Source organism: Strix aluco, chromosome 1 (assembly GCF_031877795.1).
Source record: "Strix aluco isolate bStrAlu1 chromosome 1, bStrAlu1.hap1, whole genome shotgun sequence".
Classification (NCBI taxonomy): Eukaryota; Metazoa; Chordata; class Aves; order Strigiformes; family Strigidae; genus Strix; species Strix aluco.
Window position 1 is genome coordinate 51,455,853 of NC_133931.1, and position 15,926 is coordinate 51,471,778.

Here is a 15,926-nt window from a genome sequence, read left to right on the forward strand (position 1 = left end):
ATGGAGGGACTGGTGGGGCAGTTCATGAGCAGGGCATCCAAGATGCTGCTGGGGCTGCTGCTCGTGGCTGGCGCTCTCAGTTTGTGCAGCAGATTTGGGTTCTGCTTCCAGCTCTGCTGGGAGCCTCCTCTGGCATCTTCAGATCTGAGCTCCTGCAGGGAGAAGCTGATGCTAGATCAGGGAGGATGCTGCTCACATCGCACAAGAGACGCTGTGGTTGCTGCAGCACTTAGCATGGCAGGAGCACGGTGGGGGGCCAGCATCTCTGCTCAAGACTGCAGGGCTACTTGGAGATTGTGCAGCAATGGTCTCCACACATTGCAGGGCACATTCTTTGGAGACTACTGGTGCTAACTCCTGTGGCACAGCAGAGTCCCCACCCCGGACAGAGCTCCAGGAGGTGGATGCCACTGTCCAGGTCTGAGGCTGTAGATGGTGCCTGAGTCTCTCCTTGGGGCCTGGGGCAGCTGATGAACCTGTGGAGAGCTTGAAGGTAAGGATAAGGACAGATCAGCACAGCTGATATTGCAGTAGGTGTCTATTATAGACCACCTGAACAGGAAGGCAAATGAAGCCTTATTTAGGGAACTAGAGAAAGCTTTGGTACTCTTGGATGACTTTAACCATATCAATATCTGCCAGAAGGGCAATGAAGCTGGGTGCAAGCAATCCAGAAGTTATTTTGAATGTATCAAAGACAATTTCTGGATGTAGGGGTTCACGAACCAGTTAGGGAAGATGCTCTGTTCAAACTGGCACCCACTAACAAGGAAGAACATAAGAAGGTTGAGGGCAGCCTTGGCTGCAGTGACCCAGAGACTGTGGATTTTAAGAAGTAAGCAAGACAAATATCAGAATTACAGTTCTGGGCTTCAGACAATCAGATTTTGGCTTGTTCAGGTATCTGCTTGGCAAGATCCTGTGTGAAACTGCCTTGGAAGGGAAAGGGGACCAGGAGAGCTAGTCAATTCTCATGGACAGCCTCCTTAGAACAAGAACAGTTCTTTCCAATGTATGGAAAGTCAAGCAAGTATGGCAGAAGGCCAGCATGCATAAATACAGAGCTCCTGATTGATCTCAAAAAAAAAGTACACAGAAGGTGGAAGCAGGGTCAAGCTACTTGGTAGCAGTACAAAGACATTGTCCACACATGTGGGAGTGGAGTTAAGAAAGCCAAAGTTTAGCTGGAGTTAAAACCAGCAAGCAAGGTGAAGTCCAAAAGCAGAGTTTCTAGGAGTACATCATCAGCAAAAGAAAAGCTAATGGGAGTTAGGGGCCCATTGATCAATGGGGAAGGACATGCAGTGAACAAATCATCTTAGAACACACGAAGGACAGGAAGGTGATTGGACATATTCAACATAAATTTACCTAGGGCAAAGTATGCCCAATCAACCTCACTGATCTCTGTGATAATATGACTGGTGCTGTGGACAAGGGGCAGGCAGAGCCACCAAGATGAAGCACATGACACCCAAGAAGAGGCTGAGACAGCTCGGTCTCTCAGCAACAAGAAGAGGAGAACATAGTGCTATCTACAACTACCTGATAAGAGGATACAGAGGGGATGGAGCCAGACTCTCCTCAGAGGTGCAGAGCAATAGGATGAGAGGCAACAGGCATGGATTGGAACATGAAAAATTCTGATTAGGTATTAGGGAAAAATATTTATCATGGAGGTGGTCAGACACTGAAATGGGATGCTGGGAGTAGTTGTGGCATCTCTGTCCTTGGAGGTGTTCAGGGCTTGACTGAACAAGTTCCTGAGCAACCTGATCTAATTAGACTTGCTCTGAGTAGGGGGTTGGACAATGTGATTTTCAGAGGCCCCTTGCTATCAGACTCCAAAGAAAATGAATCTAACTTTGTATGCAACATTTCCATTCTATCACTTCTCTGTTCAGGCATCCATTCCTAACACTTTTTTCTCTGACACAAACAGAAAAAGTAAATTAAAATCCATGTGCTTTATCCATTAAAAAAACGCTATAACTTATGTAAACTCATTTAATCCAGCATAACTTCCACAAAATTAGGTTACAAAAAATTCATATCAGTCATATAACCAGGACTCACAGATTTAGATTAATTTTGCTGTTTTCTATCCTGGAAGCAATATAAGAGAAATGGTCTTTCATGACCAAAGAGCTGACAGGAAGGACCAACATAATAAATCTTACCAGACTGCATGAACAATGTTCTGCACAGAAATGTCATTTGGAAGACAAAGAGCATTTCTTCTACTCATGCTAGTAAAAATAACTCTATTCTCTTCCGACTGCCTTTTGGACAATGTCTGATTATATTGTGGCAATAGGATGGAAAACATACCCTATAAATTTTACTGGATATTTCTTTTTTTTTTTTTTTTGCTTAAATACAGCTATATTTTTAAATGCACAGCATGGTAATACACAAGTCATGATGCACAGCTTTCATATGAACAGAGGCTTGACCATAATTTTCCCTCTGAATTATGTTCTGGTCAGCTGCTTGTCATCATACTTCAGATCACTTGACAACAAAAGGAAGACAGACTTCCAAATAAGTCTGGATGTATTTAACCCTGAGATCACTGAACTGATGAATAATGTAGGTTGTAAGGGAACTCAGGAGGTCAGGTTGTTCTGTCCCACTCAAAGCAGAGATAAATCCAAGATTAGATCAAGTTGATCAGAGCCTTGTATGATCTTTCCTGATTGTAATTAGTCAGAGCAGAACAAAATTCACTCAGGATGAGAGACATTCTTTCTCTTTCCAAGAACATGTTATCCATTAACGACAGACAGAGTATAAAGTCTCTGATTCCAAATTTGCATTTGTTGATTCAATCCAACCAACCTCTAAGACAGTTATGGGGCTGGATAATGTAAGGAACTGAGAAGGAGAAACTGAGGGAATGGCTTTGCTTGGCTTGAAGAAGAGATGTTAAAGGAGGGTGGAGGTGTCTAATGGCAGTCTTCCTCTATCTACCTCTACACAGAAGACAGAGCTAACTCTTCTCAGACATGCACAGCAAAAGGACAAAAGACAGTTGTCACAAGTTGCAATTGGGGAAATTCCTACTGAACAGTAACAAAAATCCCTTTACCATGAGACCAATTAAGTGCTATAAAAGATTACCCAGAGTCTATGTAATCTGCATCCTGGGAAATTTTCAGAACTCAACTGGACATTTTTCAGTGCAACCTGATATAACTTTGCCTCTAGCTTTTGTTTGAGTGGAACACTCATCTAGATGACTTCCACAGGTTCTTTCTGTGATCCTGTGCTTTTCCAATACCTACAAACTTCCTTCTTGGCATAGGCTATGCCCTTCTTTACTTCTGTTAATGAGGGAGAGCCCTCTATGTTTTGCTGCAGTAAGGAACCAGCTGGCCTGAGCTGGAATTTTATTTGGTTAATTTTACTTCCTTCTGTTAAGCAGAGAAATGGCACAGTTTGTAATAACAGGAAAGGGAATTTTTGTAGTTGATTTAATTGTTGCATTGTGTGGCTTTAATTGAATCACACAGTACTGGGCATAAATACAACTTATATGTGTCTTTTATATATTAACAAGCAATGTTGTACAATGCAAATTACTTTCAGACACCTTTTTCCCTGCTTTGAGTACAACAACACCAGAGAAATGGAGCTATCTACACTGGTTAGCCTCCAGCCTCTCGGTATGGACACAGTCCCACTTTAGCAGCCCTTCTTCAAACGTCATTTATTTAAACTGACCAAAATGACCTTTTTACCTGGCAGTTAATGCAGACTCCTCCACCTTCATAATGGCCATGTATGTTTAAGCTTTCTCGACGCTGATCAACATCAGCATCATAGTAGCAATCACTGGCATGTTCATGGCAATTGCAGGCTGAAAAAGTAATATTGCAAGTCAGCTTTCTTTATGATGCTGGAATTCAGTAATGTAGCAGAAGTGAAAAAGAAGCTTACATCTTTTAATGTATACATACCCTCAGGTATGTTGGGAGTATGCTCAAATGCACATATTTACCTATCAACAACTGAATTTTCATATCAGAAACATGGTAAGATCATGCAGACATGAAGAAAATGTGTTGTCAGGCTTATCAGAGGAGGCAACAGTTGAACCATTTCAACACTATATATTTATGTGTAAATGCAGAACTAGGAAGCTCCAGAAGAATGGTCTCAGCAGTTTTGAAAAATTATCAAAAACATCTTCAAATGCTTATTCTACTTTTCCATGTCTAAAAAATACACCTGGGCTGAAGCTGTGTGCATTAAATATTTATTTAAAACAAACAATTATAGGTAAGATATGCACATTTGAATGAAAGACCTACGCCAAAGAACTCTCATATTAAGTCGTAGATACAGATATACCAGCAAACTTGGCTATACATTTACCCAGCTGCTGTCTTCTGAATGGAGTAGTTTTAAGTACAAGTTCATTTTACTTCCTGAAAATTGTGGATTCAAAAAGAAGCATGGTATGAAGAACAATAATACCACCACCAATATTATTACTATCTAGAAAAGAATAGAATTAGGTGACTGAAATGACTCATTTTCCCAGTGTATGGTTGTTTATAGTCTCAGCTGTGATACGCTTTACTTGGGGTGGTTTGTGGTTAGCTCCTTTCTTTTCCCTTCTGTTAAGCCAAATAAAGCTAACAGTGAACTCACAGGGGCTCTGAATCCACCTCTACGTACATGTTCTGCTATACTTTTAACTCCATCTAACAGATGTTAATATTGCAGTGCTCAGAAGAGATTCAGAGATACCTGTGAGGCTTTGCTTGCAGGCACATCAACCTCACCGACGCCTCAGCCTAGGAAGTTCACCTATTGAAAACATCTGAGATATATCCACTGATATATCTGCTTGTAGACTTGTACACACATCAGCTGGCTTCACCAATCTCCTTACATCAAGGTGGGAGACCTAAATCCCGAAAAAACATTGCTGTTTTGCCTTTGGCAAAAAGGCCTAGCAATATAAATCCCAGAGCCAGCCCAATGTTCATGCCTTGTTTGCAGAAGAGAATTAACCTGAAAAGTAGCTCCACACTTTGAACAGTTCCTGCAAATACATTTTGAGTAAAGGGTGATGGATTTACCCAGAAAATAATTTATGTCATTTCCTATAGATCACTTATGTGTATCTCATCTTAGTTAAAACTAATCTCTTCACATCGGTCATATAAAGCTCTGCCTGTCTTCACTGAAATCTTCCAGAACTATAATATAATTCTGAGTAGGAACCAACCATAATAGTAAGCAAGCAGAGTAAATCAAAGGGCAGGGCCATTGGGTTTGCCATAAACTCAGCCTATGTCCTCTTTTTTCTGATCTGATCTTCTTTCCTCGCTGGAGAGGAACAATGGGAATTTTTTGAAAGAATTCAGGAAGCAAAAAAAAGGCTTCCCCAAGCATCTGGGTGATAGGTGAGCTTTTAATTACAGATGTTCCAGCACTCCAGGGAAACCTTCCCAGGAAATTCCTGAAGTTTTGACTTTACAAAGCTATGATTTCATGTTTAAGGAAATCATAGAATCATAGAATCATTCAGGTTGGAAAAGACCCTTGGGATCATCAAGTCCAACCATCAGCCCCTACACCATATCCCCCAACATCTCATCTAAATGACCCTTAAACACATCCAGGGATGGTGACTCCACCACCTCCCTGGGCAGCCTATTCCACTGTCTAACCACTCTTTCTGTGAAAATTTTTCTCCTAATGTCCAAATCCCTAAGGACTAGAGGAAACAGCCTCAAGTTGTGTCAGGGGACACTTAGATTAGATATTAGGAAAAATTTCTTCACCAAAAGGGCTGTCAAGCATTAAAACAGACTGCCCAGGGCAGTGGTTGAGTCACCACCCCTGGAGGTATTTAAAAAAAAACATAGACATGGCGCCTAGGAACATTGTTTAGTGGTGTGCTTGGCAGTATTAGGTTAATGGTTGGACTCAATGATCTTAAGGGTCTAAATGATTCTATGATTCTATTCTCCCTTCATCTGGAATAAGGCGATAAAATACTCTGGAAGGCAATGGGTTCCTGAAAGCACCTTAAAACAGAAGCTAAGGGCCTTGGCCCTACTTCCTTCATGATGAGGGAAGCATATGGGAAGTAATCCTTCCAAACTCTATTCCAAGTACCTGGCACAACTGGGAGCACAACTCAGGGATAACTGATTCTCTGTGCCTTGCTATGCAGACAAGAGAAGGCAAACTGGATCATTCTATGTATCTCTTCTGTATCTCTACTGTATCTCTTCTACACCTTTATATCCGAACAGCTTTGGGCAAGGAAGCCTTTTTCCATAAACTGCCAACAACACAGCTGAGGCCATGGCCATGATAGGTTTTGCCCTACCATCAGGTTCCCTTATGGTCTGCTGACAAGAACCAGACAAGTCAAGACTGGGTTCCCTGGCCGGGTTGTGATAGCCTGTGAAGTTCTTTGGGGTTTTTTATTCATATAATTCTTCAGGAAAATAAAACCTTGCACAGATGAGATGTTGGTTCAAAATAATAAGTCAGAAAAGGAAAGAAGATAACATCCGTCCTCCAAAATATTTACACCATAAATAAGAGCTCCTTGCCTCTAGGGCCAAACTGTCTGTGAGCTACAGCTCACAAGTACGTCTTCTAAGAGTGATGGGAAATTATTTGCTCTGATTATAGTAATAGCATTTTTTCTCACAGGGGAATAGAAACCCCTTGTACCTCACCAAGCATCTTCTTACCACTTTAAGCCATTTGCTGACCCATACAGTACTGGGAAACTCATAGCGAAAGGTTGGGATTATCCCTACAAGTTCCCACCAACCTCTTTCAATCAGTTTCTCTCAAGGGACACCAGGCTTCTTAACCTCTGGGAAGCTTAACGAGTTTGCTTTAATTCCTTCACTACTGGCTGCCAGGAAAAGAGGTCTGCACCTGGCAAACACTTTCAACAAATCACCTCAAACTGCTAGGAGCAATCCATACTAAAAAGGGTATATTTTCAGAAGTAGTTAGAAGCAAAGTTGTTTTGGCTCAGAATCTTGTAGATGATCTTTTATAAATTCATTCTTTAAAAAACATGACATTATTTATGCTCTCTGTCTACCTCTTTCCTGGCAGAAAATGTTTTCCTTTCAAAGAGGGGAATTTCAATGAGGTTTCAAATATTGTCCAGAAACTGTGTCCCAACATGCCTATCTCCTATCAAACGTTTTAATCATCTTCCTCCCCACCCCCCAACACTCAGTCTTAGTACTACAGTTTTGATTAAACAAGCCCTCTCTTTATTCCTCAAACTAATTATATAGGTACATCTCTTTGGCTTTCAAATAAGGTTCCCCTCTTAACAGTTTGTACTCACTGGCTATGCTACTTTCAGGAATGGCAGATGAGGAAATAAATCAGGCCAGACACAAAGGAAACTTCAGGCTGCCAACACATTTGCTCAGAATAGGATGTGCACAGAGATGGGAACACTGTCTGTACCACATTCACTGGTTTCTGTCCAGAAGGGTGCAAAACACCCATGTATGACAGTACGTATCCCTCCACCAAAAGGGGATACACATGGCAATTTTCTTTAACAAAAGAATGAAACACAAGGGAGGTGGGAGACAGGTCAATGGGCTTCTGCAGCTTGACTAATCAGTCTGTCGGGCTAAACAACTCCAAACTCCCAATCACGAGCACAGGAAGGGGTGCAAGTGTGGAACTGCCAGGGTTCCCCACCAGAAATGCCTTTGTGGCCATTTACATACAGTCAGCCATCTACAGAAGAACAGAGGGCAGCTCAAGCATCTGTAAGCAGTGGCAGCCTTGAGCAATTTCTCTGCAATCTGAACACCAAGAGGCTAGGTGATGGGGAGGCAAATTTTGGAGTTGTACAGGATGCCTATAGTCTCTGCTCTGCTTGGGGGGGATCCACAATTTGTCAACAGACAGCTATGACTGTGGAGAGATGTTGACTCAGTGTACTACAAGAAGGCTTCCACTTTTCTCATATAATATTCTCACATGAATTACCATTTTAATTGTTTAATAAGAGAGGAGAACATAAATAATATTCACTGCATCATTTGTTCTTTATGCTGCATGGAAAGAATTTTCTCAGTAAAGAAAAAAGGTGTTAAAACATGCAGTTGCTAGTTATGTTCCATGAACACCTGTGCTATGGCTAATTCCCACCCTCTTGTCTATGTCCCTTTTAAACTAGCATCTTTTGGGCTACTCACGTTCGCATATGTTTGTGCTCCCAGCCGTTGCGGGTTGCCACTGTTTCTGATTATATCCAGGGCAACAGCTATCACAGGTTTCCCCACAAGTGTTATGCTGACATTCACACTGAAACCTACAAAAATGAAAGCCTTTTATTCTACTGAAGCTGATTTAAAGTTTTTTTCTTAATTTTTTGCAGTCCAAGACTTACATATAGTGTGAAAAGGACAGGACATAAGCTCACATGTAAAGAGGTCAAACAGTAATACTAGAACATTTTGGAAGTTTCCTAAAATTCTTCATGACTGCTTACTTTAATCATGTGATTATGAGTTTATTAGCACAGATTACTTATAAAGAATATTTATAAATGGATTCAATAGACTGGATTATGTAACTTTATTCTAGAATATTAAATAAAGACAATATACAACAGTTTAGGATGTATCCTATTTTAGCTTCATTCCAAGGGTCAAGCTTGTTGTACAGTACATCAAAATATTTATCACCATCATACGCGCGCCTTCATAATTTTTTCATTATGCTTTGTTTACAATAATTTTATTAGCGTTTTTAATAAACCAAGATCATATCATTGCCTTGTTATTTTTAAAATAGTACATACTATTCATCAAGAAAATGTCATTCATATTTATTTTGATTCAGCTGAATAGCCTACTTAAAGGGCAGGCTCTCATTATGGGCTAGGTCTTACTATCATGCATAGTAAATGAAACCCAAGAGGAACAAAGACCTTGAGACTGGAGAGGCCTTTTCCAGTGTTCCCCTCTTATCTGTGTAGTCTAATAACCAAGGGGCAATAAAATTTTCAAGTATAACCATCCTATTCCTGTAGATGTCACATTTTCTGTACTTAATGTTCTCTAGCATAGACAGCTGAAAAGGAGGCACCCATCTGCCCAATTTTCATTAAAACACAACTGAAAATATTGCATTGTCCTGATAAAAGTTTGTTTCAATGCCATTATGGATAAGAGCAACAGCTGGTTTAAATCAGGCTTTTAAAACGTTTTAGTGTGGTGGGTTTGGCTGATTATTCACAGTCGCCTCCCTATAGCAGATAAGCTGAGGAGCCTGATCAAATTCCTTGTGAAATCAATATGGAGATCATAAACTTCACAGGGAAAGGGAATAGTTCATTCAGTTTGTTTTTATTTTTTCTAGTAATGAGCGAAAGCCATTGGATCTTGGCTGAGCTCAGTCATAATGCTCAGTATCTCCAGGAAGTTCACTAACTTTGTTATTGAGTTGGGCTTGTAATTCCTGCTGTTGGAAGATGATATCAAACCATGTTTTCCCAAAAGAACTAAGGGTTTCTAAGAAATTATTCAATCTGCTGAACTCTTATTTCAATTAAACAGAAAAATCTAGGACTTTTTATTATTATATTTCACATACAATAGCTCTTGACACGTTTTTGTGTCACCCATTAGCAGATTCTAGTTTTTTAAATATAATGAAAAATCCCTGTAAGACTATATCATTCTATAATTAAAAAAAGTCATTGGAAAACATTCATGTATTGTTTTTCTCATATTACTTAATGTTATGCTCAGTTTACTTACTGGTAGTGGTTTTCAGCACTCTTTGCATTGCATACTTCAGCATGGCCATGGCAAACACATCGACCACCAATACTGATGTCCTTTATACTGTAGTAATACTATGGAACAAGCACAAGAAGTACATATAGGTCTTTCCTTACTTGTGTTATGGTCAGAAACATCAACATGAAATTGTTAAATCTTACTTATCAGAAGTTTAAAGGCATGCCTTTACAAAAGACCAAAGTCAGGCAGCCAATGGTTAAACCTCTGTTGATGTCTATGTCTCAGTATGAGTACCAGCAAATCAAAGTCAATACCCCTGGGGTGCCTGACAGCAACAGACTTGTGAAGCTCAGATGCATATTGCTGTAGCTCTCCATTCCCCAGCAGCTACACTGGCACCAGTACTCAAGCCCAAAGCTTGTTGAAAGACAGCTTGAGGATGGAGATGTAAATACTGTCAAAGCATCAATTTATGAGACTGTGGTCAGGCCAACACACAGGACATGCTGGTAAGGGCAGTGCAGTTTCCCCATTGAGTCAGACATGATCACTAAAGACTAGAAAGAGATTAAAATCACCAGCCTGGTCAGAATCACTCGTGACTCAAGCTGGATTTGAAATTGTAACCCGAAGTTCAACCACTTTGTATCATCCTCATGCTATGCAGGCATCCAGGCAACAGAAGATAAAAATTTAATTGGTTCAACTCAGTGAAAATATCATTAGTGTACATATACCAATAGAAACTTCTGCATACATTTTTGTAGCTCAGAAGTTGTTTCCTTGTCTCCTTAGAGCACCAGGCAGAACAGAGAGCTGGTTGTAAATCTTGATCTCTATGTACCCCCAGAAAAATTAAAGAGGCAGATTTAATGCTACTGGAGGATGAAGAGAAAAAGGGTCAGAACATTATGCAGGTACATCTCCTGTGCTCACTCTATTCACAACACATCCCCTCTAAGTGGTATATATAGACTCTCTCAGTGGTGATCCTTCCCCTTCACTCAGCGCTGGTGAGGCCACACCTGGAATGCTGTGTCCAGTTCTGGGCTCCCCAGTACAAGAGAGAGTTCAATAAAAGGCCACGAAGATGATGAATGGACTGAAGCATCTCTCCTATGAGGAGAGGCTGAGTGAGCTGGAACTGTTCAGCCTGGAGGAGAGAGGGCTCAGATGGGAACTTATCAATGTGTATAAATACCTGAAGTCAGGGTGCGAAGAGAACGGAGCCAGGCTCCTTTCAGTGGTGCCCAGTGACAAGACCAGAGGCAACTGGCACAAACTGAAATGCAGGAGGTTCCCTCTGAACATTGGGAAACAATTTTTCCCTGTGAGGGTGACCGAGCACTGGCACAGGTTGCCCAGAGAGGCTGTGGGGTCTCCCTCCTTGGAGATACTCAAAAGCTGTCTGGACATGGTCTTGGCCAACCAGCTCTAGGTAGCCCTGCTTGAGCAGCAGGAGTTGGACCTGAGGATCTCCAGGGGTCCTTTCCAACCACAACCATTCTGTGATTCTGTGATTCATTTTGGTTGCATATACACTCTAATTTTACGTAGGTGGAGTTGGCTGGCACAGAGGAGATGCTTCTCCAAGGCAGAGAGCTTTTCCAACTAGCTCTCTTTGCTCTAGGCAGGTGAAGAACAGTAGGTGGGATATACAGACTAAGAAATACTTATTGCCTTCTGAACTATCTTTATTCAAATATGCACATTCATTTCTAACTATGCATACCATTTTCATACTGCAAGTAAAACTTTGAAGTAAAAACTTTCAAGTAAAAGCTTTCAGTGTTTTCAGCACAGCTAGAAATGATCACTGACTCTTGCCAACATATTTTACAGTGTTTTTTGGTATAAGAGTCTTCACAACCCAGTCTATAGTTTTACACAGCTTTGCAGAGCTATGCTTTACTACTAACAGTAATTGTACTCTCACTGGTCAGTAGCAAGTCGAATTAGTAATAGGTCAAAACAATTAATAGGACAAACTGCCACAGTGTAGACATAAAACATACTCTATATAATTTAGTGTGCCATGAGCTCAAACCATTAACAGGGGAAGCCAGGCAGTTACTTGGATAGGAGAACAGAAGTGGTCTGGTTTTCATCTGTTTCTTTAAGTTTAACACAAAGATTTTCCTTAAGAATTAACTATTTCCTAGACTTGGAAGGTTTCTACAATAAAAACTTGTGCTCTCTTTTAACAATTTAATAAAACACTTGACATTTCATTCATCTAGCCTGCATCCCACGGCTATGATAATATCAGAAATTCCTTACACTAAAACTGTGCTGCTTGCCAAGTAAACTAAAAACTGCATTTATATCTGCCTGTGAGCAACATCTGAAAATTTACTTAAGACAATAAAGGTACTTAATGGGAGTGCTGTCAAGTAACTGGAATAGTTTTATGTTTTTCAATGCAGAAACCCTCACACACATTTGTGCAGTGCCTCACCCCAGGGTTTCCTCCAATTGTTACCAAATCTTCATTTTAAATGAAAAGGTTAAAAATAACAAAACAATATGAAGTCTGCGATCTCTCTAAGTATATGAATTTCTATGCGGTGTTCCCTTGAGGGAGCTTAATTTCCTTACATTTCCCTACTGAATGGGAGTGGGACTTTGCCTTTCAAAACTCCTGGATAGCCCAAAATCCACTGAAAACACCTAGGCATCTCAAACGATTTGTAGAAAGATAGTAACTTTCAAGTACGCCCTTTGATTCCTGCTTTGTCAGAAAATCAGGTACTGTTTCTTGAAAATCTTTCTTTGAATAAATAAGGGAAAGTAGTGTCAAATAAAGCTGAAGAGATTTAGTTCCTCAGTTCTGTGTAAGATAGTTTAGAAGATTTCCTCTTTGGCTCCTTATAGCTCCCATGATGTACCTAACTTCCTTCCATATTCGAAAACAGGGAAAGAAGACAGTTTGTTACAAAATCATTAATCATTACTTCCCCTCCATAAATCTGTGCTGACCCAGTTACCTCCTTGTCTCAAACGAACCTGGAGAAAATATGGGGATTAAAGGTGGGTCACTGTAAATTTCGATTGTTAGGATGTTGCAAACTTAAAACATTTGGATCATTTTTTTGGTCTCTAACATGCTGAATATGATCGTTGAGCGTATCTTGGCGAAAACAGTACTTACTCTACGGGTTACAGTGGGGTCTCGTTGAGCTTTCGATATCAAGTGTCCAAGAAGTGTATTAGTTCTGAGAAAATGAAGGCGGATGTTTGTTGCTTTTGTGAATTCTCGAAGGCTAGGGGAATAAGTGAAGTTTTTTGCTCCTGGGCGGCCATTTACCAAAGATACTACAATCTAACAAAGAAGTAAGCACATTTTTGTTAAAATATAACAACTGTGTCAGTAGTGGCACAGAACAATATTAATATAAGAATTCAAAAACTTACTATTGTTTCTGAGCATATTTGCAGTTACAACTACACATTTCATACTGAAGCCAGGACATTGGGAAAAATAATGTGGTTAGTCTTGGACCCTCCTGAATTCTCATTACGCATATGGCACATCAGAAAAAAAAAAAAAGTGCCTCTATCTGTTTTGAAAACAGTAGGTATAACACACAAAAAGTACACGGTTTAATAGGAAAAACAATAGGAATAGTTGCGAATAGCTATATTAGCAGTTGATAGTGTCAATAGGAGTTTTGCCTGAGTAAAAACATCAGGTTTTGGCTCTTTGCCAAAGCACATTTATTTTTGGGTTAAGGCACAAACATTCCTGGAAAATATTATTGTTACCAGCTCCAGTGCCTGGGAGCGTATTAACGGTCTTTTGGAAGAAAGTACACAGTGTTGCTTTAGAAAATCCCCTCACATGAAAGCAGGTTTATCTGACTTTCAAAACAAGGGCTCTGGTACGTTTTTATTCTTTAAAGAAACAGATGCCAGCAGCCTAGCAATATTGAATCTCTACTAAATTAGCAATCCAGTGTGCATGTACAGGACTAAATAAGAGACTGGAATTTATTTACAGCCAACCAGATAACAGATTTCTATTTTCAAATGGCTTCTATACTCCAAAGCACGTAACAAAGGAATGGTGACAGTTCTGATTGCAGCACAATTCCTTTAGGAAGTCATACAGCATGTAATAGGGTACGGGACCAGCAGTGTTCTTCTGTGGAAATTATTCTTTACAATATTTTATTAGGAAAATTTTACAGATATGTTAATAAACAAATTCTGCTTTAATATGAAGCTACAACCCCCAGAGCCATATGCTCAAAACTCTGGGTAACTCCTGAGGACTTCAGATCTGGATTCCAACCACATCAGGCATAAAAGGAGAATATCAGCAGGACCCATCAGCACAGCCAGGAGTGTAACATTCATTCAAATAACACAAACCACAGTTCTGCATAGCAAGGAACAATGGCTAAAACCTGAGCAACGTTTTCCAAACACATGTATTATATTATAAACGTGTAGCATATTATATATTTTTTTATTAAAGAGCTACTTATTCTTGAATGGTAAATATCTGTTTCTACAGCCTTTACTCCCACGAGCAATTCTGCTGCAGGAAGTTCTGCTATCTACATTGGAAGTGCTCAGAAAATGCGGTTAACACCTTCAAATGCATATAGCTAAAGTGAGGTACCAAAATCATGATCAAAATCAACACAAGGTGGCTCTGAGCAGCCCCTACTCCCACAGGGAATGGTGAAAGTCAGGAGGAGCCAGCTCGCCCTCCAAAAATCTCATCAGTTACTTAAGTGCTTGGTTATGGACTTACTAATGTAGAATCAAGCACTCATAGCTGAAAAATTACTTCCAGTTCTATGTTTTTACTGAAACAGCAAACATCTGAAACCGATGCTGTTTGCTTCCAGTGTTCTACATTACTTTTGTAAAAGCACTTACCTCTCCATTTTCAAGAGGCAGAATGCGAGAGTACTCTGTGGTGCAAAGGACATCACTGTCCCTCCTCACTGGAAGATCAGCTTCCTTTCCGAAGCGCTCCAAGCAATCTGCTTTGGAGTCTAGTCAAGTGAGAACAACATTATTTTTATATGTGAAAATAAACACTATTGTTCTAATTTAAATTAACAAAGAAGAACCCCTGTGCTTTCAGGTAAATTCCCCCCTGTAACTGAATAATAACAGTGACTGTGTTGCTCAGCACAGAAAAATGGGAATTCCTAAAACCAAATCCATTCTCGTTCTAAGCAATTCAGTGGTGCCTGGCAAGACATGGCACATTGTTTCTTGTATTGTCACAAAAAAAGCTATACATGTACTCCAAGATTTTACATCTGTATTTCACTTTGATTTTTGCAAGGAACCCTGGGGTCCCATGGGATGAAGGACACTGTAGTTCTGACAGACCCCAAAACCAAGACAAACAAAGCAAAACAAAAATTCCCAACAGACTGAAAAATATTAATGTGCTGAAGTACACTTTCAAAATATCATACTCATTTTTAGTTACACTCTTGTCACTAATTTATTGTGGATAACTAAGACAAGAGAAGTGTATTTGATGTTCACTGCCTTCACTGCAGTTGAAATCTTTAGTGCGCCCCATGGTCTGATTTTCCTATCCTGAATGATTAAAGAAACCTGTCCACAAAAGAACAGTGACACAAGGATTGATACTCACAAGCAAAATATTGCCAAGGAGTGTAAGTTCTTCCAAAGTCCACTGATCTTTCTAAGATCCAGAGATCTGGACGAGGAGAATTTGCAAACTTGATAAGGATATAGGCAACATGGAAGAGCTGGTAACAGAATATACATAGATCTTATCAGGAGCTTTTTGAACTCTATAAAGTACCACAATATTAAAACTAATTCCAATAAACACCTGTTTTTTCGTGTACAGTGAGAAGGCTATCCTCTGCAGTTTCATTCCCATTAAAATAATAGGTCAGATTCTCAGCTAGCTACCTCACCTGTCAACATGCATTAAGAAAGTTGCAATAGGTCTGTGTTAAATGCCATCTCTTGCATTTCAGGAAAGCTCTGTTTTGGACACGACTGATTGCTTGGGTGTGTAAAGAGTACAGTATTTGACCTTGAAAAGTTAGCATCTCAACACATCATTAACTCAGATACTTTTGCAGCATCCTGGTACATCTGTGTTGCATTCTAATCATGTAATTGTGCTTGTAGTCAAGGAAAATC

The 15,926-nt window shown here is 40.0% G+C and overlaps 1 protein-coding gene across 1 annotated transcript in view; it reads right to left on the reverse strand.

Moving 5' to 3' along the window:
* The window catches only part of LAMA3 (laminin subunit alpha 3), a 119,109-nt gene that overhangs the window by 85,709 nt on the left and 17,474 nt on the right, over positions 1 to 15,926 (reverse strand). Inside the window, exons 3-8 of the mRNA XM_074820700.1 lie at positions 15,403 to 15,520; positions 14,664 to 14,782; positions 12,925 to 13,095; positions 9,789 to 9,886; positions 8,220 to 8,335; positions 3,744 to 3,862 (exon numbers count right to left, since the gene is read on the reverse strand). Of these exons, the coding sequence (XP_074676801.1) occupies positions 3,744 to 3,862; positions 8,220 to 8,335; positions 9,789 to 9,886; positions 12,925 to 13,095; positions 14,664 to 14,782; positions 15,403 to 15,520 (741 nt within the window). The remainder of the gene's footprint in view (positions 1 to 3,743; positions 3,863 to 8,219; positions 8,336 to 9,788; positions 9,887 to 12,924; positions 13,096 to 14,663; positions 14,783 to 15,402; positions 15,521 to 15,926) is intronic.